Source organism: Podarcis tiliguerta, assembly GCF_965153285.1.
Source record: "Podarcis tiliguerta genome assembly, chromosome: 2".
Taxonomy (NCBI): Eukaryota; Metazoa; Chordata; class Lepidosauria; order Squamata; family Lacertidae; genus Podarcis; species Podarcis tiliguerta.
Window position 1 is genome coordinate 3,174,665 of NC_139535.1, and position 26,613 is coordinate 3,201,277.

At 45.3% G+C, this 26,613-nt stretch overlaps 2 protein-coding genes across 2 annotated transcripts in view; one reads left to right on the forward strand and one right to left on the reverse strand.

Annotated features, from left to right (window-relative positions):
* Nucleotides 1-11,370, reverse strand: part of LOC310672883 (uncharacterized protein) — a gene marked incomplete at its 3' end in the record, with an annotated part of 45,345 nt that extends 33,975 nt beyond the window's left edge. Inside the window, exons 1-2 of the mRNA XM_083430535.1 lie at nt 11,227-11,370; nt 9,378-9,551 (exon numbers count right to left, since the gene is read on the reverse strand). Of these exons, the coding sequence (XP_083286661.1) occupies nt 9,378-9,510 (133 nt within the window). The 5' untranslated portion in view covers nt 9,511-9,551; nt 11,227-11,370. The remainder of the gene's footprint in view (nt 1-9,377; nt 9,552-11,226) is intronic.
* A 5,544-nt stretch (nt 11,371-16,914) lies between these two features.
* On the forward strand, nt 16,915-25,269 carry LOC310670309 (uncharacterized protein). The gene is made up of 5 exons (XM_083425460.1): nt 16,915-17,061; nt 18,973-19,136; nt 20,599-20,772; nt 21,216-23,899; nt 25,032-25,269. Exons 2-4 carry the CDS (start codon nt 19,037-19,039, stop codon nt 22,916-22,918), a joined length of 1,977 nt encoding a protein of 658 aa, XP_083281586.1. The 5' UTR covers nt 16,915-17,061; nt 18,973-19,036; the 3' UTR covers nt 22,919-23,899; nt 25,032-25,269.
* Nucleotides 25,270-26,613: the final 1,344 nt, after the last annotated feature.

The window sequence follows — 26,613 nt, forward strand, 5'->3', positions numbered from 1 at the left end:
TCAGGGAACTGCCATCGGAGCAGGAGGAGGTGAGAGGGCTCTCGGACGATGGTGGAGAGGGCACCAGTACGGGGAGGGATAGCCCATACGCTGGGGAAGGAAATCAGCGTAACACCAGTGGAGAAGGGGAGGAGATAGAGGAAGCGGAGAGCTGGCTCCAAGACTCTTCGCAGGAGACAAGCGGAGAGGGAACAAGTGCTCCGTTACCCACACCCACAGCGCGTAAAAAGGTTGCGCGCAGGCAACGGGGGAGGAGACTGGGTGTGAAGCAGCTTTTATGTTGGAAGCGGTTTAAGAAACGCCCATTGACGGATTCTGCCAGCGACTGAGGCAGCCACGAGATAGAGGCTGCTCTGTCAGAAAGGGTTCAACCATGCAAGACAGCCACGAGTGAAGGCAATTTACGCACAAGCAATCCCTAGAACCACAACATAATTATTACAAAATACAAGCAAAATACATACAAATACATACATACATACATAGTTTTTTTCAGATAAGCAAACATATATAAAAAAAGAAAAGAAAGAAAAAGAAAAAAAATAAGAAGAAAAAATGGAAGAATTTCTTCCAAATTTATTCTACAAATATCTCAATAATAAAATTACACTGCACTTCATATATCCATTTTAAGCAACTTTTTATGTTATTCCATATTTTTCCCATACAATCTCATACAAATATTCTAATCAATGTTTTCCCTATCTTTCATAAATCTATTCTAAACACAACCAATATCTTACACTTAATCCTTGTCTATAATCATTTTAACAGTTCCATTGGACCCTCGGCAGCGATGGGCTTGTTCCACATCTTCTGCCTTCAAACTAACTCCTTGAGTACTACTACTAGTAAAAAGGTAAAGGCACCCCTGCCCGAACGGGCCAGTCTTGACAGACTCTAGGGTTGTGCGCCCATCTCACTTAAGAGGCCGGGGGCCAGTGCTGTCCGCAGACACTTCCGAGTCACGTGGCCAGCATGACAAGCTGCATCTGGTGAGCCAGCGCAGCACATGGGAACGCCGTTTACCTTCCCGCTATAAAGCGGTACCTATTTATCTACTTACACTTAAGGGTGCTTTCGAACTGCTAGGTGGGCAGGAGCTGGGCCGGACGACAGGAGCTCACCCCGCCGCGGGGATTCGAACCACCGACCATGCGATCGGCAAGTCCTAGGCGCTGAGGTTTTACCCACAGCGCCACCCGCGTCCCTAAGTTCATAATTAACAATGAAATAACTGAAGAATTCCAAATTGAAAGAGGCACCAGACAAGGATGCCCTCTAGCCCCACTTTTGTTTATTATGACCCTGGAAACACTCCTAATAGCGATAAGAAAGGACCCAAAAATCAAGGGGATTAGTTTAGGTAATAGACAATATAAAGTTAAAGCATTTGTAGACGATGTAATCATTACTACAGAAAACCCAGAAGAAAGTATACAAGAAGCACTAAAGAAATTGTTTGAATATGGAGGAGTATCAGGCTTTAAGTTAAATAAAGAAAAATCTAATTTATTAACAAAAAATATGGGGGTAAAGGAACAGGAAGAATTGGAAAGAGTAACAGGCCTTAAAATTACCACGAAAGTGAAGTATTTGGGGATATGGATCTCAAATAAAAATAGCAATTTGTACAAGGATAACTATGTGAAGAAGTGGAAGGAAATAAAAGGACATTGAAATAAATGGAATAAATTGAATTTGTCTTTATGGGGAAGGATATCCTTGATAAAAATGTCAATTCTACCAAAAATGCTCTTTCTTTTGCAGACGATCCCAATAATTATCGGGACAAAATGTTTTAAAGGTTGGCAAAGGGATCTTTCTAATTTTATCTGGCAAGGTAAGAAGCCAAAAGTAAGGTTCAAAGTACTGATGGAGCCTAGAGAAAGGGGCGGGTTCACAGTCCCAAACCTCAAGCAGTATTTTGAGGCTGCATGCATGACATGGCTGAAAGATTGGATGTTACTGACAGATACCGAAATCTTAGACCTGGAGGGCTGGGAAAACGTTTTCGGGTGGCATGGCTACCTGGGTCACGATAAAATAAAAGCACATAGAGGATTCACTAATCATTTGGTGAGAAAGGCCCTATTGGAGGTTTGGGAAAGAAATAAAACAATAGTAACTGCCAAAGTCTGGAATAACCTTGTGAAGTGAAAGGATACGAAAGAAGGATTTATATCTAGAGGTTATGATAGAGATGATAAAGATAACAGGAAAACAGGAAGACACAATGAGAGATAAAGGAGGTGCTGTGGGATTGGTGGAAGTCAATGTCTTGTTGTTTTAGTGTTTATAATATTAACTTGTAAGATATGGATTTGTTTTTTCATTTTGTCTTTGTTGTTGCTTTTTTTAGTTTTCGAATGTTGATTTTTGTGTGTTGTGTATTGTTATTTTCTTATATCTTTCATGTTGTTGTGTGGAAAATGCTAATAAATTTTTTTAAAAAAGATTCTGAATCTACCATTCTATTATTAACCCTGCTGTGAGTTCTTGAAATTGACTTTTTTCGAGTGAAATTTTATCCACATTCCATGCGCTGATATGCTTTCAACCCTGTATGAATTATTTGGTGGGCCATGAGAGTGGCACTCTGACTGAAGCTCTTCCCACATTCCAAACACTAAGAAGTTTTCTCTGTGGTATGAATTCTGTGATGCAAAGCGAGACTGCGGCTGTGACTGAAGCTCTTCCCACATTCGAAGCACTGATATGGTTTCTCCCCTGTATGAATTCTTTGATGGGAAGTGAGATGTTTTCTGTGAATGAAGGTCTTCCCACATTCCATGCACTGAAAGGGTTTCTCCCCTGTATGAATTATTTGATGACTAATGAGACTCTCCCTGTGACTGAAGCTCTTTCCACATTCCAAGCACTGATAGGGTTTCTCCCCTGTATGAATTCTTTGATGGGTAGTGAGATTTACCTTCAGACGGAAGCATTTTCCACAGTCTAAGCAGTGAAAGGGTTTCTGCCCTGTATGAATTCTTTGATGGGAAGTCAGACCGCTGCGTTGACTGAAGCTCTTTCCACAGTCTAAGCAGTGATAGGGTTTCTCCCCTGTATGAATTCTTTGATGAGAAGTGAGACTTTCCGTCAGACGGAAGCATTTTCCACAGTCTAAGCACTGAAAGGGTTTCTGCCCTGTATGAATTCTTTGATGGGAAGTGAGATGGTGTCTGCGACTGAAGCTCTTTCCACATTCCAAGCACTGAAAGGGTTTTTCCCCTGTATGAATTCTTTGATGGGAAGTGAGATTTTCTGTCAGACGGAAGCATTTTCCACAGTCTAAGCACTTAAAGGGTTTCTGCCCTGTATGAATTCTTTGATGGGAAGTGAGATGTTGTCTGTGACTGAAACTCTTTCCACATTCCAAGCACTGATATGGTTTTTCCCCTGTATGAATTCTGTGATGAGAAGTGAGCTCATCACTCTGACGAAAGCTCTTTCCACAATCGAAGCACTGGTATGGTTTTTCCCCTGTATGAATTCTGTGATGGGAAGTGAGACCACCCCTCAGACGAAAGCTCTTTCCACATTCCAAGCACTGATATGGTTTTTCCCCTGTATGAATTTTGTGATGGGAAGTTAGCTCACTACTCTGACTGAAGCTCTTTCCACAATCCAAGCACTGATATGGTTTTTCCCCTGTATGAATTCTGTGATGGGAAGTGAGACCACTACTATGACGAAAGCTCTTTCCACAATCCAAGCACTGATATGGTTTCTCCCCTGTATGAATTCTTTGATGGGTAGTGAGATGTTCCTTCCGACGGAAGCATTTTCCACAGTCTAAGCAGTGATAGGGTTTCTGTCCTGTATGGATTGTTTGATGGGAAGTGAGATGGTGTCTGTGACTGAAACTCTTTCCACATTCCAAGCATTGATAAGGTTTCTCCTCTGTATGAACTTTTTGATGGGAAGTGAGATGCTCACTCTTACGAAAGCTCTTTCCACATTCCAAGCACTGAAAGGGTTTCTGCCCTGAATGAGTTCTTTGATGGGAAGTGAGATTGTGTCTGTGACTGAAGCTCTTTCCGCATTCCAAGCACTGATAGGGTTTCTCCCCAGTATGAATTCTTTGATGGGAAGTGAGATTTTCCTTCAGACGGAAGCATTTTCCACAGTCTAAGCAGTGATACGGCTTCTCCCCTGTATGAATTGTTTGATGGGAGGTGAGAAAGTCCTTTCGACTGAAGCTCTTCCCACATTCCAAGCACTGATAGGGTTTCTCCCCAGTGGGAGAAATGAAGCTATTCCTTCGAATTAAGCTCTTTGTTTGATGGGAGGTGGACGGGGAGCTCTGATGGATGTTGTTTCCACACTTTGAATATTTATCGGACTTCTCCACTATGTGGATTCTGTTGTGGTCCCTCTTGTTCTTCTCCTCCAATTCATCACCATCTGCAATGAAGAGAGTAGCTAATTAGAGCCTCAGGAAGAAATGGACCTCCACATTATTGAACAAAGTTTATGAATGCTTGTGATAGAGGAAGAACTGAAGAGTGTTAGATGTGAGTCCTTACTAGAGAGAGAGGGAGAGAGGGAAAAATAGTGGAAGTGAACAGCTGGCTTCGCAATTGGTGTAAACAGGAACGGTTTGGATTCTTAGATCACAGACTGCAGTTTCTTGAAGATGGACTTCTGACAAGCGATGGGCTGCACCTCACAATGGTTGGGAGGAATGTTTTTGCCAAAAATCTCAGAAACCTCATCAGGAGGGCTTTAAACTGACTAATGTGAGGGAGGGAGACAGTGCTCCTGAAGGTAGGAGTCTATCAACTGATGAAGATGATCATCCAAATGTCATAGACCAAATGGAGCAAACAGCACGCAGACCTAGTGGTGGGAGGAAAAAATCCTTAAATAAGAGACATGGGGGAATGATTAATGGACTTCAATGTCTGTACACTAATGCGCAAAGCATGGGAAATAAACAAGATGAGCTTGAGCTCTTGGTACAGCAAACTAAATATGACATAATAGGCATCACTGAAACCTGGTAGGATAAGTCCCACGATTGGAATGTAATAATGGAGGGATACAATCTATTTCAGAGAAACAGACCAGACAAGAAAGGAGGAGGAGTGGCGTTATATGTCAGGGATGTGTATACCTGTGAAGGGATCCAAGATTTAGAACCTCAAAGCCAAAGTGAGAGCATTTGGGTCAAAATTAAGGGAGAGAAGAATAACAGTGACCTCATTGTGGGAGTTTACTATAGATGATGCCTTCCTGGAACAGATGGCCAAGCATGCAAAAGAAAGGGAGGAAGTAGTAATGGGGGACTTCAATTACCCAGATATTTGTTGGATGTCAAACTCAGCCAAGAGCATAAGGTCAAACAGATTCCTCACTGGCCTTGCAGACAACTTCATTGTCCAGAAAGTGGGAGAAGCAACAAGAGGAACAGCCATTTTAGATCTGGTCCTAACCAATGCTGATGACCTGGTTAGTGGGGTAGAAGTGGAAGGATCATTAGGCGCGAGTGATCATGCTCTTCTGAAGTTTACTATACAGCGGAAAGCAGCAGCCAAGCATACTAGGACTCAATTTCTTGACTTTAAGAAAGCCGACTTCATAAAACTTAGGGAAGTGCTGGGTGAGATCCCATGGACAGTAATACTAAAAGGAAAGGGAGTTCATGATGGCTGGGAGTTTCTTAAGAGAGAAATAGTAAAAGCACAACTTCAGGCAATACCAATGAGACGGAAACATGGATGGTGCCTAAAGAAGCCATGGTGGCTATCTAAAGAACTTTTAACTGAGTTAAGATTAAAAAAGGATGTGTACAAAAAATGGAAAAGGGGGGAAACCACCAAAGAGGAATTCAAACAAATAGCCAGCACGTGTAGACACAAAGTCAGAAATGCTAAAGCACAGAATGAACTCAGGCTTGCTAGAGACGTTAAAAGGAACAAAAAAGGCTTTTATGGGTATGTTCGTAGCAAAAGGAAGAACAAAGAAACAGTGGGGTTACTCAGAGGAGAAGATGGTGAAATGCAAACAGGGGACACAGAAAGGGCTGAACTCCTCAATGCCTTCTTTGCCTCAGTCTTCTCTGATAAAGAAAACAATGGCCGACCTGAAGAATTTGGAGCAAATGATTCAGCAGAGAAAACAAAGCCCAGAATAACTAAGGAGATAGTACAAGAATACTTGGCTAGTTTAGATGTATTCAAGTCTCCAGGGCCAGACGAACTGCATCCAAGAGTATTAAAAGAACTGGCAGATGTGATCTCAGAACCACTGGCAGTCATCTTTGAGAATTCCTGGAGAACAGGCGAAGTCCCAGCAGACTGGAGGAGGGCAAATGTTGTCCCTATTTTCAAAAAGGGGAAAAGAGAGGACCCAAATAATTATCACCCAGTCAGTCTGACATCAATACCAGGGAAGATTCTGGAGCAGATTATTAAGCAAACAGTCTGTGAGCACCTAGAAAGGAATGCTGTGATCACCAATAGTCAGCATGGAGTTCGGAAAAATAAGTCATGTCAGACTAACCTGATCTCGTTTTTTGACAGAATTACAAGCCTGGTAGATGAAGGGAACGCAGTGGATGTAGCCTACCTTGATTTCAGCAAGGCATTTGACAAGGTGCCCCATGATATTCTTGTAAAGAAGCTGGTAAAATGCGGTCTTGACTATGCTACCACTCAGTGGATTTGTAACTGGCTGACTGACCGGACCCAAAGGGTGCCCATCAATGGTTCCTCTTCATCCTGGAGAAGAGTGACTAGTGGGGTGCCACAGGGTTCTGTCTTGGGCCCGGTCTTATTCAACATCTTTATCAACGACTTGGATGATGGACTCAAGGGCATCCTGATCAAATTTGCAGATGACACCAAACTGGGAGGGGTGGCTAACACCCCAGAGGACAGGATCACACTTCAAAACGACCTTGACAGATTAGAGAACTGGGCCAAAACAAACAAGATGAATTTTAACAGGGAGAAATGTAAAGTATTGTACTTGGGCAAAAAAAATGAGAGGCACAAATACAAGATGGGTGACACCTGGCTTGAGAGCAGTACATGTGAAAAGGATCTAGGAGTCTTGGTTGACCACAAACTTGACATGAGCCAACAGTGTGACACGGCAGCTAAAAAAGCCAATGCAATTCTGGGCTGCATCAATAGGAGTATAGCATCTAGATCAAGGGAAGTAATAGTGCCACTGTAATCTGCTCTGGTCAGACCTCACCTGGAGTACTGTGTCCAGTTCTGGGCACCACAGTTCAAGAAGGACACTGACAAACTGGAACGTGTCCAGAGGAGGGCAACCAAAATGGTCAAAGGCCTGGAAATAATGCCTTATGAGGGACGGCAAAGGGAGCTGGGCATGTTTAGCCTGGAGAAGAGGGGGTTAAGGGGTGATATGATAGCCATGTTCAAATATATAAAAGGATGTCACATAGAGGAGGGAGAAAGGTTGTTTTCTGCTGCTCCAGAGAAGCGGACACGGAGCAATGGATCCAAACTACAAGAAAGAAGATTCCACCTAAACATTAGGAAGAACTTCCTGACAGTAAGAGCTGTTTGACAGTGGAATTTGCTGCCATGGAGTGTGGTGGAGTCTCCTTCTTTGGGTGTCTTTAAGCAGAGGCTTGACAACCATATGTCAGGAGTGCTCTGATGGTGTTTCCTGCTTGGCAGGGGGTTGGACTCGATGGCCCTTGTGGTCTCTTCCAACTCTATGATTCTATGATTCTAGAGTTTTCACTGCCTTTGTTGGCTGGAATTGCTTGGCTTTTATCTGGGATAGATTTTATTTGGTTGAATCCTGGAATCCACCCCATATGCAAGGTCAGTCATCTCTTTGGTCAATCAAATGCAGACAGAAGTAAAAGAAAAAAAAACCCCAAACCTGACAGAAGTTACTTCAACTTCCCTAAAAACTCTCAAGGTGGCATTTAAGAAGGCCTGGGCAGTTCAGGCAAGCCTGGTCATTGTTTAAAAAGGCATGACTAGACAAAGAATATTCACAGAGAAACCAGTTGATATCCCTCCATTCAGGGCTCACGGTGTGGATGTTAGAATCCCAGATGCTGCTGGTCTCCATCCAAACAGTGGAGGTTCATCACATAGAGGTATGTATGGAATTTCAAAACTGATATTATGATCCAACAGGGAACTTTACCGAGAGGGTGCGTGATTCCACAATTCCCTCCTTGACTTCCTTATGCAGAGCTCTCTGGTCAGGATCCAGCAATCTCCAAAGAGCCAGTGTGGTGTAGTGGTTAAGAGCGGTAGTCTCGTAATCTGGGGAACCGGGTTCGCGTCTCCGCTCCTCCACATGCAGCTGCTGGGTGACCTTGGGCCAGTCACACTTCTTTGAAGTCTCTCAGCCCCACTCACCTCACAGAGTGTTTGTTGTGGGGGAGGAAGGGAAAGGAGAATGTTAGCCGCTTTGAGACTCCTTAAAGGGAGTGAAAGGTGGGATATCAAATCCAAACTCTTCTTCTTCTTCTTCTTCTTCTTCTTCTTCTTCTTCTTCTTCTTCTTCTTCTTCTTCTTCTTCTCCATGCCTCAACAAACAGGAACATCTTCATTTGCGCACTCCCCATCAGCATTTATCTCAATCTGGTTGGTCTCAATTTAAATTTATAAATCACTTTCTTCACTTGGAACCACCATCCCATGTTCATGAGGAGATCAACTCTATATTGTTTCATTGGTAGCAGTAAAGGAAAAATGACTATGACTCACACCTAATCTAAGCACAACAGTCACAAGAGTGCCTGACTAGGCATTCGGCTAGGAGATGTTGAATGTACTCTGTACTTTCCTATCTCTCCTTCCCCCCCCCCCCCAATTTAAACCAGTTCATGAACTCAGAACTCATACACTGACCACTAATGATAAACCATATGTTATAAATTTATTCTGCTAGTTTTGAGAGTCATATGAGAAGACTGAGAAGACACAGTCTACATATTTGTATCATTTATTAGTCCTATATGATCCTTGTTTTTAAAAGAAAATGAAAAGTTATTTCTAAAAGAAAAGAAAAAGGCGAAACACAGAGGCCCCATTTGAAGTCAATTAGGATCAGGTAATTTAAAGAATCCTGGCTTCTAGTGCTGCACAATGGATCAGCGAGTTCTCTGACATCGGTAGGGCATTCAGAGCACAGTACTGGCGCCAATACATCGCGGTGGCCGGGGAGCTGTGATGTATTCCTAGCTCAAATTCCCCGCAGATGTCAAAAGCGCAGTAAGACAGGCAGGTAGGTGGAGGAGACCGAAAAGGTGCCCACCTTCTCAATCCCCATCCACCTGCCTGCCTCATCCCACCCCCAAAATGAGCAAGCCCCAGTACCTCTCCAGCCCCATCCATCCATGTCCCCATCTCCCCTCCCCTGGCACTCACCAGATCTCTCGGAAGTCCCTGGGAGGGAACACTCAGAGGCTGTGAGGAGGGATGCAGAAGACAACCTGACCAGGTCAACCGTCCATCTTCCCCCTTCCATCCTTACGAGCTTTGCAGGATCCGTTTCTTCCATCCTTCCTGAGGAGTCGAGAAGCCACAACAAGCTGCAGGGTCCTGGGAGAGAGGAAGAAACAAAGGGAGCCTCAGAGGCCCTGCAGGGAGTCTCCTGCCCTAGATATTCCCCTGCTCCAAGGGAGAAGCACAAATGGGGCAGCCCCTTCCCAACAGAAACCCCATTTGAAACATCTCCAGTGATTCCAATTTAATCTGTTTGCACCTCACCCCACTTCGTAAGGCTGGCATGGTATGCACACTAGTGACCCCATTGAACTCAGTGGGGCTTATGGATAGAACTTGGTGCAAAAACCAGGCACCATCCTGTCCCCAAGCCTGAAAACTGCAGCCCCAGAGCATGGGCAGAAAATAGCCGAGTAGCTATTACATGTAGGTGCCCCCACGTCTCAATGCAAGAGATGACTTGGCAGTTGAGCTGGCTGGGCCCCAAACCTCTTTCTGCTCATCATTAGAGCTGCTGAGAGACCCTAGAAGGTTGGGAATAGGATCTGGCTCCTGCTGTTTCTTAGCCACCTCCTCATTTTCCTTATTCACGCAAAATGGAGTGATTTTTGGTTGTGCTTTCTTTAGAGAAGCTCTCTTTGGAGCAGGGCCCGTGGCACTCGGGGAGAGACCAGAATTTCTGTAACCACTCCAGGTCAACACCATCTTTCCACTTAATTCCATATCATGTTTCCTTATACCATTTGTAGCAATTAAAGCTTTTCTAACTTTAGTCTGCAGCAACTTCTGTGTCATTCACTTAGTGTTCTGCAGAATGTGGAGGCTAGTGACTCCTCCCAAGAATCCTGGGAGCCAGAATTGGTTCAGGATCCTGAGAGTTTCAAGGAGACAGCTTCAGCCCTGCTGCCCAAAGACTGCAATTCCCAGAGTGGTCACCAATCCCCCCTTCTTGCCAGGGAACTCTGGGAATTGTGGTTGGGTAGATGGTGGGAGAGGGTCTCCCCTCCAGTCTCCACACTTGGGGGGGGCTGTATCTCCCCACTTCACAGGGCTTCTCCTTCCTTGGATTCCTTGGATGCTTCTCTGTGTTATGAAATGCGACTTTCCCCTCAATCTGAAGGGGGCTTATTTGCATGCCCTCTTTTTGTTGCCCCAAAGGTAAAGGTAAAGGTACCCCTGCCCGTACGGGCCAGTCTTGACAGACTCTAGGGTTGTGCGCCCATCTCACTCAAGAGGCCGGGGGCCAGAGCTGTCCGAAGACACTTCCGGGTCACGTGGCCAGTGTGACATCGCTGCTCTGGCTCGCCAGAGCCGCACACAGAAACGCCGTTTACCTTCCCGCTAGTAAGCGGTCCCTATTTATCTACTTGCACCCGGGAGTGCTTTCGAACTGCTAGGTTGGCAGGCACTGGGACCGAACAACGGGAGCGCACCCCACCGCGGGGATTCGAACCGCCGACCTTTCGATAGGCAAGCCCTAGGCGCTGAGGCTTTTACCCACAGCGCCACCCACGTCCCGTTGCCCCAAAGACTCCTCCCCAAAAAAGAAGGCAGCATCTTGATCCAAAGGAAGAACAGAGTTGCAGACCTGCTGGACACTCAGCCCCTCCCTGGCTTGGCAGAGAGGAACTGGGGGCAGGACCCTCTGCTCCCTGACTTGGGGGTCTCCCCTCCCCATACATGACCTGAACAGGGGTCGGGGGTCTGCCTCCTCCCTTGCAGCCCTGGGACCCCCTTCTCCCCGCTGCACCCCAAGGGGGAAGAGACTCACCAGATTCCAGGAGGGGCACCGAGGAAGTTTTTGCAAAGCAGAGAGAACAAAGCAGCCTCCTCTTTGCTGTCAGGAAGGGACTGGGCAGGGAGGGGCTTCTGTTCTGGAGGACCTTGCCCTCCCCGCCCTCCCCTTCCTGTCCTCTCTAGGAATCCCGCTCGGCTCCTTTTAACCCTTGGCAAGCCGAGGGCACCGAGACCGCCCTCCCTCCCTCCCTCTCGTTTTCTTGCTTCTGCGCTCTAGGGGCTGCCCTCCCTTCTCCATCTGGGCCAAGGACTCTGCATCAAGCCCCCCCCCCCCCCCATCTTATGCAGACTGACGACAAGGGAGGTGGGGGTTCCCGGGTACCATTCTGTCGTGTGCATCTGGATCCCTACTTTAAAATGACTAAATGCTCAGAAGTGGGCACCCCTTGAGAAGGAGGGGGGGTGCAAAGTGGGTAAAAAGGGTGAGCATCCATCTTTGGCAGATACTTTCCTTGCGACCCTTGCATTGCAGGGGTGAGGTGTGTGTTGGACTATGCAGAGGAAACCTGTGTAGATTTACTCAAAAGGAAGCCCCGGTGGGGAGAAAGATTGAATTGGTATCACCCAAAAAAGTTGACCTTATTTTATTGGTTATTAAAATGGAAAAATGAATAAATATTATTATTAAAAAATGGGTCAGTGAAGATGATTGGTAAAGGCTTTGGGGGAGCTTAACTTTTATCTCCTCTCTACCTATCCTTATGGCACACAGCACATGATTGGCAATATCTGTCATTAAATATTGGGGGGGGGGTAGATAAATTACACGTTGAGGCACAAACAAGCCGTTTGAATGGCAATGCCCAGCAACTTTTTTTTGCCTCTTCTTGAACAGTGGATGATTTCCTGCGGCCCTCCCCCTGCTGCTGTAAGGGTCAGGGTGCTGCCAGTGGGTCCTGGCTGGTTGCCTAGGAAAGTATAAAGACAAGGAAAAGTTTCTTGCAGTCCTCCCCTCCACCCCAGCTTACAGAGAGAGGCCATAGAACCCAGCCTCTTGGGTAATGGCGTTGTCCCAAGCAAATCTCCATCCCTTTCTCTCCCACTTCCTCACTCATCATCATCACCTCCTCTACAGGTGCCACTAAATGCCCTCTGTCTTTGAGCTCTTTGCTCTCCTACTTTTAAGGCTCACTGGGTTCTGGGACATGGTGGGTCTGGAATGCTTTCTAGTGACAATTGGTCAGCCAGCTGCTGCTCTGGCTCTCCTATGATTTCCCAACTTTCCCCCTCATCTGCCCTGTGACCTCCCTCAAACCTGTGCTATAAATCTATGCTGCCTTCCTCCCTCTGTCCCCTTCCCCTCAGTGTTACAGTCACAGCGTCTCTTAACATCCCTTCACTCTAAAAACAGTTGTTATACTTCAATTTCTGTTAGAGAGGTGTTTCAGAGCCAGTGTGGTGTAGTGGTTTAGAGCGATAGACTCATAATCTAGGGAACTGGGTTCGTGTCTCCGCTCCTCCACATGCAGCTGCTGGGTGACCTTGGGCTAGTCACACTTCTCTGAAGTCTCTCAGCCTCGCTCACCACATAGAGTGTTTGTTGTGGAGGAGGAAGGGAAAGGAGAATATTAGCTGCTTTGAGACTCCTTCGGGTAGTGATAAAGGGGGATATCAAATCCAAACTCTTCTTCTTCTTCAGTTGAATAATACAACATAGCGTCCTTCCCTGATCAGTGCCCTGGTTCAGGTGCGAGGGGCACTTTTCCTCAGTCCCCCTTCTCTCTAAGCAATCCAACTCCTGAGGTAATTCCAAAATGGTGTAACAGACCCAGGGGATCCCCTCCCCCCTTGTGACTGGCTTGGCGGTCTTCTCTCCCTGTCACGGTCCGGTTCACGGGCGATTGAAGTCTCGGCTGGGAATGTTGGGAGCCGGGGCAAGATGGGGTGGGAACAGGAACAGGAGTCCAGAAGCCAGGAGTTGGGAAGCCAAGAGTCCAAGGGTCAGAGAGCTGGGAGTCAAGAAGCAAGGAGTCACGAAGGCAGGGGTCCAAGGAGCAAGGAGTCACAAAGGCATGGGTCCAAGGATCAAGGAACCAAACGCAGCAAGGCAGGCAACGTGTTGCTGTGGCAAAGAGCTGAAGGGAGAATGCTGACCTTATACAGTAGTACCTCAGGTTAAGTACTTAATTCGTTCCGGAGGTCCGTTCTTAACCTGAAACTGTTCTTAACCTAAAGAACTACTTTAACTAATGGGGCATCCCGCTGCCGCTGCGTGATTTCTGTTCTCATCCTGAAGCAAAGTTCTTAACCCGAGGTACTATTTCTGGGTTAGTGGAGTCTGTAAGCTGAAGCGTATGTAACCTTAAGCGTATGTAACCCGAGGTCCCACTGTATCCCTTCGCAGCTCTTGCCACCAGGTGCTGTGAGTTACCAATTGGCCTCACCTGTGAGGCCGTGCCTTGCCTCTTCAGAATAAACTTAGGAAGGCCCCAGTCTGGTCACAGGGCCTGGCTCCTGTACGCACACCTGACACTCCCTAGAAGAACTGCCCCCTCCTGACTGGAAGGTGACCTAGGGGGAGCCTGAATTCCCCCAGGTTCTGCTGCTCCTGCCTCAGTAAGCCCTTCCCCAGACCCGCAACCGAGTCTCCCTCTCCAAGCTGAGAGGGTCTTTCCTCTCGCTATGCACAGTCTCCTCAGGGTGGGTGTTCAACCCAAATCAGAACCATTTTTCCCTCAGACAAATCCTCTCCTCCTCCCACCTCCAAACAGTCCCTCTTCTCAAATCCAGCCCTGTTTCTCCTCTCAGATCAAGCTCTTTCCCTCAACCTGAGCCCCCTCTCTTAACTTCTCAAGTCAAGCCCTTCTCCAACTCTCTTCCCTCAGAAACAGCTCCTTCTATTTTCCCTCCAAAAGTGCTGGCTCCGCCCCCTCCGTCTTGGGAACCAATCAGAGAGAGGCTCCGGCCCTCTGGCGGAATTTCGGGGGAACTGCATCACCAGACTGCTGCCCCTCACATGTCATTTTGATATCTTAGTATTATTATTATGCATAAAGCAAATGGGAAAAGTAGTGCGTAATGGCTCATTCGGGAGGGCGTCAGTTTGCCTGGACTCCAGTTCATTTCGCCATCACAAAGTGCATCTAGGTTTCTGCTTCATGGAAGCTTTCCTCTCCTCCGCCTGTCCGTGCTTTTCCCCGTCCTCCTCTCCCCCCAATAGAGGAATAAAGGAAGCCAACCAGCCCCGTATTGGTCTTGCAGCCTGGCTCTGGCCTCCCGCCGCCCCTGAGGATCTTAGAATCGTAGTGTTGGAAGGGGACCCGAGGGTCATCTAGTCCAACCCCCTGCAATGCAGCGCTCTTTTGCCCAACATGGGTCTCGAACCCACAACCCTGAGAGGAAGAACCCCCCAGGCTGTACCCACTGAGCCATCCCACCTTTCCCAGCGTGGGAGCCTAGCTGAGCTTTGCCGAGTCATGTCCTGAATCTGGCGGGATCCGGATGCCTCCCACTTTCTCCCTGGGCAGGAATCGCTGAGCGGCGATGCCGCGTAAGGGTTAAGGAGAGCGAGAGAGCCCGGTTGCCTAGAGCGGCCTGGAAAAGGCCCCTCTCTCCGTCCTTCCGACTCGCCTCCTCTTTCAGCTTGTCTTGGGAGGCCTGTGGGGCGGTGAGTCCTTTGGGCGAAGGGGAGGCTGTGGGGCGACGGGGGGGGTGCAGAGGAGGCTGTTGGGGGCTAAGGGATGAATGGGAGGATCCCCTGGGTTGGTGGGGGGGGGGGAGGGAAGCCATGGGACCCAAGGCCTCTGTTACGGAAAAATCTGGGCACGAGAATGCTCTGCTACCCAGCTCGTCGGACTAAGTCCGCGGGTCCCTGAGGAGGAAAATGAGATCAGCCGGAGACAGGAGCAAACTGCAGGAGATCCCACTTTATTGCGCAACAAGGTTCAAGACGAGATTGAACCCCGAGAAAGGGGTGACATGAACTTTTAAAAGTTCCCTCCATGTCCCATGATACAGTGCAAAAATACATCATACTGACATCATGAATACATTAAAGAGGGGTTGGGTTACATAGTTCACGTCATGAATACATTTGGAGAAGGTTGGGTTACACAGGATTAACATATAGAGGAAGGAGGGGGAGATATGCAGAGTCCGGGATACGCATAGATAAGCGCATCCTGAGTACCGGTGATGAGAGAACAATAGTCCATATGCACATAGTCTGCCACCTGGCATTGCCCGGAGGAAGGGCTGGACGGAGTGATTAGGTCGGATTAAGGTCTTCCTGAGTACGTGACTCTCCGCTTGAGGAATTATGGAGGTGGGGAAGGTGTCATGGAGTCCTGGAGAGACTGAGTTGATCGAGACCAAGAACAAGAGAATCGGAGCTACGGTTGATTTTATATGATTTTCCGAAGATTTTAGCTCCCTTTTGTCTATTTTATATTGCTTATTGAAATCGGAAACAAAATTGATACATTGTAACTGGTTTTGACACTTTTACGAGTTCACGGGTTTCGGTTCCATTGTTCTCCCAGCAGGGAGCCGTCAGCAGCTTGTCAAGAGGTTAAATGAGGCGTGCAAGGCTAGCTGAGCTAGTTCTGCACGGGCAAATGCATGGTTCTGATTGGCTAAAGCGCGGCCATAGACCGCAATGGAGAGTGTAGTTTCACGGTCTACTCACTATGTAGATAGGGCGAGGGAAGGCATAGAAATATTGGGCTTATTTTGCCCGTAATAGAGAGATAGAAAAGAGCGCTTTATTTGTGGGGTTAGGGTAAAGTGTGGTGCTTAAGTAACAGTGTGGGGACGAAGAGGGTCCTCGAGGGTTTCGGCTCTCTTGAGGTCATTGCCTCGGACCCTTCGCTTTCCGGCGGGAGCATGGGGAAGAGGTGCCCCCCCCCCCTCCGTATCAGCCTCTGACGTCCCAGCACACCCCACCCACCCATGACCCCCCGGGGGGGGGAGCGAGCTGTTTGGGGGGCTCGGAAGTGGGCACCCCTCGAAAAGAGGGGACTCCAAGTGGGGAAGGAGGGTGGGCCTCCATCTTTGGCAGACGCTTTCCTCGCGACCCCTGCATTGCTGGGGGTTGGACTAGATCACTCTCGGGGTCCCTTCCATTTCCACAGTTCTATAGTTCTGGGGGGTGGAGCATTGGAGCCAACTCCATGGGGCCAGGAGGGGTTTGGCCCCCACAGTAAAACATGGAGGTTGTCTGTGCATTGCATCATGTGATATTATATGGAGCAAGGCTTGCTGCCACACCCCCCCCCCCAATATTTAATTCAAGTTTGCACCCCTAGGGTAGAGAAAGGGTGTGATAGGAATTTTGTTTATATATATTATATATATATAATTTTATTAAGATTTTCACATAAGGGAAAAGAAAAATACAAAAGTGATAAAGAAAAACAATTAAAAACAATTCAATTTTCATAATATATCTTGCATTTGCTTGCTTCCCGGACCTCCCCACACCTCCCCTCTTTGTATTCCAGTTCAATTTATTTATTCAGCAAATCCTTTCCCTCTATCCTATCCTTATCTTGGTCTTAATATATTATGCCTTTAAGTTTTCATCTGTTAACATTCCATTTTTCCATATTCCTTCGTACCATTGTTACTAAAAACCCCTTAACCTCCATCCAACATCATTCTAACATTCATTAATTTTATAATATTTCTGTAAATAGTCTTAGGGTGTGATAGGAATTTTGAGGTCTTAGATATATGTTAAATGTTCATAACCTCGAACAATTTTTGATTCCCAAACTGTCCCAAACTGACCAAATGTTTTCTCTGCAAGGTTAAAGGAAAATGGAAAAGCCTCCCCATTGTCCTTTCCTTCACAAATCCTATCTTAAGGGTATGTCTGTGTTTGAACAGGGTGAGCCTGTGACCTGACTCAGGAACTAAGTATTTATCATTACTAAGTATTTATCAGTACAAAAGACTGGCCAGGCTCCCCAGGGTATCCAATCAAGTAAGCAGAGTATCCAATCAAGTAACGTGCCAGACAGGAGATAAAGGACAGGAGAAAAGCAACATTCAAATTTCTGTTTTAGACTGCCTTTTCTGTGATGTAGGTTTGATTTATCTGGGATGGTGGTCTTGAGCTACAGGGTGGTGTTACCGGAAAAATCCAAGGGCTCCCTTGGACAAAAAGTAAAGACACCAACCAGAGTAAATTGGAGCAAATCAGCAGCCTGTAGGCTTGGCCTTTATTGTACTGTTGCAGCAGGGTGTTCCCCTCACTCGCAGGAGAGAGGAAAGACCCAGAAAATGGTGTGCAAGACCTTATAAAAACTTTTGAAATTCCCCTCCTCTAGGTCAAGCCCACCCCCAGGAACATCATGAATACATTACAGAAAGGAGGGGTTGAGGGAGGAGTTGTGGTGGTAACCTGAGTGTCCTGTCACCTGGCTGGTTCCCCTCTTTCCCCTCCCCATGAGTCATTTTCTGAAGACAAAAGGTAGTCGCAGTTTCCTGCCCCCTGAGGGGGAATCCAATCACTGTTCTTTTGTTATAGTCCCTGTTGAATCCACTCGTGTATGCAGTCTGTTGTGTAGTTGATGGTCTTCTGTCTGAGACCATCAGGGTTGGCATAGCAACTGGGCAGGGCTCCTGTGGATGTGCTGCTATGCTCAAGGGATTATGGTGGCCTGTATCAAACCTTCCCCATTTTGTAGTCCTTCCTTGCAAATCTGATGTATGGTTGATTTTCTATGAATTTATAACAGAAGTGTAGCGTATGTAGGGTGTGAGTGTTTGTGAAGTCTGTACAAACTGAATGATGGGGGGGGGGGTTTCCTGCTACAGTGGCAATTTCAAAATGTCTATATAAGGCCTTGCACGCCATTGTTCTGGGTTCCTCCTGTCCTGTGTGTGGTGAATGAGGACCCTGTTGCAACAGATCAATAAAGATCAGGCTTACTAGCTGCTCTGCTTCTCAATATTCTCTGGTTGGCCTCAGTTATTTTCTCCTACTAATAGGAAAAAGGGCAGATTTTGTTTACAACAAGAGAGAGACGTGTCCCTTGGGAGAAAGGGCTCCATCTTGGGCGCTGGCAGGGAAATCTCCAGAGGCAAGATTTCCAAGATGGCAGAAAAAAAGGAAGTCCGAAGGAAAGGAGTGTTTTTAATGGAGTTAAGGAGAGCCTCTTTCAGGCATGAGCCTGCTGGGTTTCGGGAGGAAATCACCCTACTTTTCCTGTAGGTGGAGTTGCTGGGATGCCTCTTAGGGAGGGAAATCTCTGCAGGGGTCTAGGGCTGCCTTGGCTTCTCCCACCACCACCACCACAACTTGTTTAAACTTTGAGGTCTGCGAAATATTTTGAAAGAGGCTGGATCTGATCATCATCATTGCCATCTGAGGCTAGGAGAGGTGTGCTGAGTTCCAGGGGGTTGTGTGAGAAATGAATGGATGGGAGCTGGAGGGGGAAATGACCCCCCCCCCACACACAAAAGTCAAGAAAGCCCTGGCTGGAGGAAGGGAGTGGAGCAGTCTTCTCCAAAGTATTCACCTGGTACATGTTTCTAGGTGTCACAGAAGAGGAGGAATATGCAGAGCAGACCTGTGCATATTTACTCATAAGGAAGCCCCCATGAGGAGAGGACAGATTGAATTGGTATTACCAAAAAAAACCTTAAAAATGGGGCTCCTGTTGGGAAGGGGGAACCCCTTTGGGGCTTTTCTAGGGGCAGCAGAATGTTTTGGGCAGGAGAATCCCTGCAGGGCCTCTGAGGCTCCCTTTGCTTCTTCCTCCCTCCCTCCCAGAAACCTGCATCTTCTGAGCTCCTCAGGAAGGACCAAAGCGCCTGAACCTGCAAACCTAGCAAGGATGGAAGGAGGAAGATGGACAGTTGACCTTATCAGACTGCCTCCTGCATCGCTCCCCAAAACCTCTGGGCGTTTTCTCCCAGGACACTCAGAGACATCTGGTGAGTTCCTATGGAGTGGAGATAGGGACACAGAAGGATCGATAGATGGATGGTGAAGAGGAAAACCTTCTCCCAGGCTTTTGAATGTTAGGTGCTATTTCCACTGCGGGACTCCTGGCTAGTTGCTAATCTCCCCTTCTTGGGCAAGGTTCTTAAAAAAAAAAAATCTGGACTTTTAAACAAAAATATTTTTTTTATTACAAAAAAAAAATTACAAATCCATAAACGAAGATTACCCTGAATCTTGTGGCTTCCCCCCATCCCCTCCGTTGGTCCTAATATTACCATCTACAACTGCATATAATCCATTGTCCATATTTTTCTGTTCATCCAAGTTATCCATAATCTTTAATACCTTACAAGTGCAGTTAAAATCCTTCTAATGCTTTCATCTGCTTACAGCAGTCTCCTAGAGAAATTGTAATATCCCTATTATTATTATTTATCCCAACCATATAGGCAGCTGGGTTTTCTTTTCATTTCTCCATTAGGGGTGTGTGTTCATGAAGCATGCGTACTAGTTCTTAAACTATCATCTGCTATTTCTCCTTGTGATCTCGAGTCACCTCGAAACTATAAATCTATCACTCTCAGGTTCAGCATGGGCCTTCAACACATTCTTTCACAGGTAACACCCTGTTTCTTAGACTTAATTGCACCCTCTAACACGGAAAGGAGTTTAGGGAGAATCCTTTGATATAAAATATTTTATTAAGTTTTACATAAAAGACGAAACAACAAGAAATACACAACAACAAAAACAAAAAAAAAACCACAAAACGGCAAAAAGTATCAAAAAGAAGAAAAAAACCAAAAATAAAAACAATTTTATCTTCATTATAATCCTTGCATTAACTTATTTCTCCGACTTCCCCAGACCTCCCTTCCCTGTATTCCAAATCATACATTCAAATAACAAATCCCTGCCCTCTGTCTTAATTAAATTTTAAATCTTAATTTTAGTATCCTAATATAACTTGATCTTCTTGTATCTTAAAAAATTAGATCTTTTAATTTTTTAAACTTTTTACTAAAAACCTTTTACATTCAATCTGATGTCTTCTAACATTCATTAATCATATAATATTTCTGTAGATAATCTTTAAACTTCCTCCAATCTTCTTTCACCGTCTCTTCTCCCTGGTCTCTGATTCTGCCAGTCATTTCAGCCAGTTCCATGTAGTCCATTACTTTCATCTGCCATTCTTACAGAGTGGGTAACTCTTGTGTCTTCCAATACTGTGCGATGAGTATTCTTGCTGTTGTTGTTGCATACATTAGGGAGAATCCTTTGATTCAGCTAAGGATTCATTTTTATTCATTTATTCCACATTGGAGCAGGACCTATTTTTCTTGCTTGGTGGGTTTCAAGTGGAAGGCACCCTCTTTCACCATGGCAACAGTGAAAGACTTACCCTTCAACAGCTAAATGTGAAGCTCCTTTTGTTTCTTATTCCCTCAGGAACCTGCGGCTTGTTTTCGCTTGGGAGCTCCTCAGGAAGGATGAAAGAGTCTGATTCTGCAAACCTAGCGAGGATGAAAGGAGGAAGATGGACGGTTGATCTGGTCAGGCTGCCTCCTGCATCCCTCTCCAAAACTGTTGAGCATTCCCTCCCAGGGCCATCGGTGAGATCTGGTGAGTTGCAGGGGATAAGATGTGGGCGCAGGGGTGGAAAGAGACAGGAGGAGGGAAACACATTGGAAAGGGGAAAAGATGGAGAGGAGAGAAAAGGCAGGAAGAAGGAAGCAGAGAGGCCTTTTCCCATGCTCCTCTTTGTTTCCGGAATCTGCTTTCATAGAGGAGCCAGAAACCTTTTTCCTCTCACAGCGTTTTGATTTTACATGTTTTCCCCGCACTACATAATTAAATGATGATGATTACCTTGGCTAATACAGAAATATGGGTAAAAGGTGTTGTGGAAATGCTTTCAGTAATTATAGATTATTTATTTATTTATTTATTTGAAACACTTTTATTTTTTTCTAGACAATTATAATTATGTATGTAATTTATATATCGCCCTTCATACAAAGATGTTCCTTGAAACCCTAAAATCATTTCTCCCTTTTCCTCCAAAGCAGGTGGTGCAGACAATCGACAGAACTCTGCAGAATGTGGAATGAGTTTTATTGATGGTGGAAACCTTACAAACCACCAACAAACTCACACAGGGGGAAAACCATTTCAATGTAATGAGTGTGGAAAGAGCTTCTGTCAGAGGGTGAAGCTTTCAAATCATCAACGAACTCACACGGGGGAAAGACCATTTAAATGTATGGAATGCGGTAAGAGTTATAGTCGTAAGGACGTTCTTAAACAACATCAGCAGGTTCATACAGGGGAAAAACAATATGAATGTGTGGAGTGTGGGAAGTGCTTCCGTGAGAGTGGAAAACTTAAAAGACATCAACGGACTCACACAGGAGAGAAACCATTTAAATGTATGGAGTGTGGAAAGAGCTTCAGCGAAAGTTGGACCCTTCATATGCATCATCGAAGTCACACAGGGGAGAAACCATTTAAATGTATGGAGTGTGGAAAGAGCTTCAGACAAAATTCAGCCCTTGCTTTACATCGTTACACCCACACAGGGGAGAAACCATTTGAATGTATGGAGTGTAAAAAGAGCTTCGGTGACAGGGGAACACTTAGAAAACATCAACTAATTCACACAGGGGAAAAGCCATTCACATGTATGGAGTGTGGAAAGAGCTTCCGTCATATTTGTTCACTTCGTTTACATCAACGGACTCACACAGGGGAGAAACCATTTGAATGTCTAGAGTGTGGAAAGTGGTTCAGAAGAAAGACACACCTCACTTCACATCGGCGAACTCACACAGGGGAGAAACTATTTAAATGTCTGGAATGTGGAAAGACTTCCACTGATAGTCAAACACATGCAGAACATCAACGAACACACACAGGAGAGAAACCACTTACATGTATGGAGTGTGGAAAGAGGTTCCGTTATAGCAGCTCACTTACTTCACATCAGCGAACTCACACAGGGGTTAAACCATTTAAATGTATGGAGTGTGGAAAGAGCTTTGGTCAGAGTGTCCAGCTTACTATACATCAGCGAACTCACACAGGGGTTAAACCATTTAAATGTATGGAATGTGGAAAGAGTTTCCGTCAGAATGCACACCTTTACATACATAAACATACTCACACAGGGGTGAAAGACTTTAAATGCTTGGAGTGTGGAAAGAGCTTTAGTCGACGAAATAGACTTAGTGAACACCAGAGAACTCACACAGGGGAGAAACCATTTAAATGTATGCAGTGTGGAAAGAGCTTCAGTCACAGTGGAGCCCTTAGCACTCACCAGCAAACTCACTCAGGGGTGAAACACTTTAAATGCCTGGAGTGTGGGAAGAGCTACAGTCGACGTGATAAACTTCGTAAACATCAGAGAACTCACACAGGGGTTAAACCATTTAAATGTATGGAGTGTGGAAAGAGTTTCCATCAGAGTGCACAGCTTGCTTTACATAAACGTACTCACACAGGGGAGAAACCTTTTAAATGTATGGAGTGTGGAAAGAGCTTCAGTTGGAAGAATCAGCTTAATTCGCATCAACGAACTCACACAGGGGAGAAACCCTTTAAATGTATGGAGTGTGGAAAGAGCTTCGGTGAAAGTTGCTCCCTTAATATTCATCATCGAACCCACACAGGGGAGAGACCATTTAAATGTATGGACTGTGGAAAGAGTTTCCGTCGGAGGACACACCTTACTTTACATAAACATACTCATACAGGAGTGAAACACTAAATGCTTGGAGTGTGGAAAGAGCTTTAGTCAACGTGAGCAACTTAGTGAACATTCACTCGATGTTCATTCTTTTACATAGAATTCTAGAATGCTGGAGTTCACCCTGGACATAATTTGAGGGGTTTTTGGATGGGGCAGTGTGGAAACACATTCACTGTATTTTGTTCACTTCTCTGGAACAAATGAACCTCAAAGGCAGATTAGCATGACATTCCACCAAGAGGTTCAGTGCTGTCACTTGTGGACTGAATCAGGACAATGGATATTTTTCACAATATGTGGGTTAATCGTATTCACAGTGCCAACTCCAGTGGTACCTTGGTTTAAGAACAGATTAGTTTATGAACAACTAGGAAACAGAACATGTTCCGCTTCCTGTTGAGTGTGTTCTGTTTGTAAATTGAGTCCCCCGCTGCTAATCAGAGGCTTCCTGTTGAGTCTGTCAGCTGTTGAGTCCAGAGCACCCACGCAACACAGAGGTGTTATTTGGAGCTTTTGTCTTTGCTATTTTTTTGATTTTTTGTTTGTGTGGCTTTTCTTTTTAACTGTGACTTATTTGTTTTATGGCACTGACTTTTGACTGTGGCTTGTGACTTCGTTTTTGTGACTGTGTGGAACCCAGTTCAGCTACTGGTTGATTGTGTGACTGCAGAAATGTATAAAAGCCCCCCATACAAACAATTACTATCATCAGTGCACGTAAGACAATATTGTCTTATTTATTTTATTGTACAGTACATTGATTATTGCCTTTTATGGATCAGTGGTCTTGTTAGATAGTAAAATTCATGTAAATTGCTGTTTTAGTGGTTGTTTTTCATTGTCTGGAATGGATTAATCCATTTTCCATTACTTTTTATTGGAAAGCACGCCTTGGTTTAAGGACAGACTTCCTGAACGGATTAAGTTTGTAAACCAAGGTATCACACTGATTTTGTGTGTGAAAACAGCCATTAATAAAAGCAATGGACTTGTAATCTGGTGAACCGGGTTGGCTTCCCCGCTCCTCCACATGCAGCTGCTGGTTGACCTTGGACTAGTCACACTTCTCTGAAGTCTCTCAGCCTCACTCACCTCACATAGTTTTTGTTGTGGGGGAGGAAGGGAAAGGAGATTGTTAGCTGCTTTGAGATTCCTTAAGGGGAGTGAAAGGTGGCATATCAAGTCCAAACTCTTCTTCTTCTTCTTGACTGGGAAGTCATGAAGGAAGAGGTTAAAGCTGTCATGATTCAATGCGCCCAGGATTTGGGGTATAACATAGATATAAAAGAGTGGGAAAATTTATGGAAAGTAAATTTGAAATTAACAGCGTGCTATACCTTGAGGGAACATTTCCCAAACATGCAGTACTGTTGGTATTTGACCCCATGGAAACTTTCAAAAATGTATAAAAACGTTTCTAGTAATTTTTGGAGATTTGGAGAAGGAACAGGCACAATGTTCCATATGTGGTGGCTATGTAAAAAAAAAAAAGCAAGGTTTTCTGGGATGACATTTATATAGAACTTTTAAAAATGTTAGATGTTTGTTTCGCAAGAAACCCAGAAGCCTTTTTATCACAGGCCCCGATATTCCTAGAAATGTAAGAGAGGTCTTTTTATATGCCACTGTTGCCGCTAGAGTCCTAATAGCGACAAATTGGAAGAGTGATAAAAGTTCCTTCCAGGTTAGAATGGTTACAAGAATTGGTCTAATATGCAGAGCTAGCCAAGCAACCGAAAAAATAAAACATAATTCAAAACTTGTACTTATTTCAAAACGGGAAGTTTTAAGAAGATATCTTAAGAACAGTTGTTGCAGCTTGAACTCAGTCACAGCCTTTGAATAATGTCTGTAGCTGTTTTAAGTAAGAAAAAGGACACAGAAATAATATTTTATTATACAACAAGTGGATATGTTTTTGCAATAAGTCAGTAATGGTGAAGAAGAAGAAGAAGAAGGAGAGTTTGGATTTTATATCCCGCTTTATCACTACCCGAAGGAGTCTCAAAGCGGCTAACATTCTCCTTTCCCTTCCTCCCCCACAACAAACACTCTGTGAGGTGAGTGGGGCTGAGAGACTTCAAAGAAGTGTGACTAGCCCAAGGTCACCCAGCAGCTTCATGTGGAGGAGCGGAGACACGAACCCGGTTCACCAGATTACGAGACTACCGTTCTTAACCATTACACCACACTGGTTAAATGAAGTATGGAGACGACGGGAAGTCAGATGTATATTAAGAATATTTTCTTTGTCAGAAAATACAGTTTTATCTTAATTTTATTTTCTTTGTAAACAATGGACATGAATGTATGTTTTTTTACTTTGTTTAAGTCCAATACAATAAAGCATTTTTTAAAGAAGAAAAAAATATTTGCTATACCACTTTATATCTTAAAGTAAAAAAACTCAAATCTGCTTGCAACACATTAAAACATGAAATAAAGCAATCCAGAATAAAACACATTTATGCTTTGAGGGGGAAAATTCATCTCTGTGACATTTTGCTTTCTCTGTATTTATTTACCTACTTAAATTTTTATAGCTACCCCAATGCAGAAGGACTTCAAGAGGGCAGGATGGTGTAGTGGTGAGAGTGTCAGACGAGGATATGGGAGATCGGCACCCAAATCAGGTGGGTTTCCCCACCTGATTTATGGGGCGCTAAGGGGGCTTTCCCCCATGTCTTTTGTTCTTTGCCTCCCTCACTGTCACCTTCCCCGTTTCCCAGGGACAGTCCCGGGATTTGCAGATCTGTCCCCAAAATGTCCCCGGATTTCATTAAATGTCCCCGGGGAAACGTGGCGGCAGTGCGCTTCGCTTGGCATCCCGATGCTCATGCTCATCCCTCCCCTTTATGCCCCTTTCCTCTTTGGGGCACGCCAGCCATGCTCGGATTCTTTCGCCAAAGGTGTTATTTTTTTGGGGGGGAGGGGCGGCCTCCTCCGGCTCCGGCCTTCTTCACCATGCCCGGTCCATGATGGGAAGCAGCACTCCTGGATCGCTCTCAGCTCCGGTGGCTCTGATCCCAGGACCTGGGTGCTGCTGCTGCTGCTTCGCTCTCCGTCACGGCATCAGCACCCAGATGGCTTCACTCTCACTCTCTCTCCGCCCCCCCCAGCAGCCCATTCTCTTACATTCCCTACTGTTGCTTTAAATTGCAGCTGACCTCCTGTCAGCATCCCCAAGCCCTTACTCCACCTCTCTTCTACAGTTTTGAGCCTTTCCCTCGCTCAAATTTATGGGGCGCTAAGGGGGCTTCCCCCCATGTCTTTTGTTCTTTGCCTCCCTCACTGTCACCTACGAACTCATTGTTAAAACCGTGTTTATGGCAGACAGTCTTACTCGGCTACGAGTGATCGCCAAAGAAGAAGCAGAAACTCTATAGAATTTTACTTGCCTCCAAATGTAAAGAAGTCCCAGCGAAGGAAAAATGGATACAAAAACTTAGGGAATATGCAGAAATGGTGAAACTTACCCAGACAGATAAGAAATCAAGATAACAAACTTTTTATAAAAGAATGGAAATGGTTTATTGAATTTTTACGGATAAAGTGTAAACAGATAAGAACATTCGTAGGATTATTGTAATAAGTGTATATTTGTAAAGTGGATGAATGAAAGAGCAATTTAAGTCGATTTGGATATGCAGAGGATACGAAAAATAAATTTAAGGAACTGCGGAAAGAGAGGGAAGAAAGTCAAATTTTGAAAT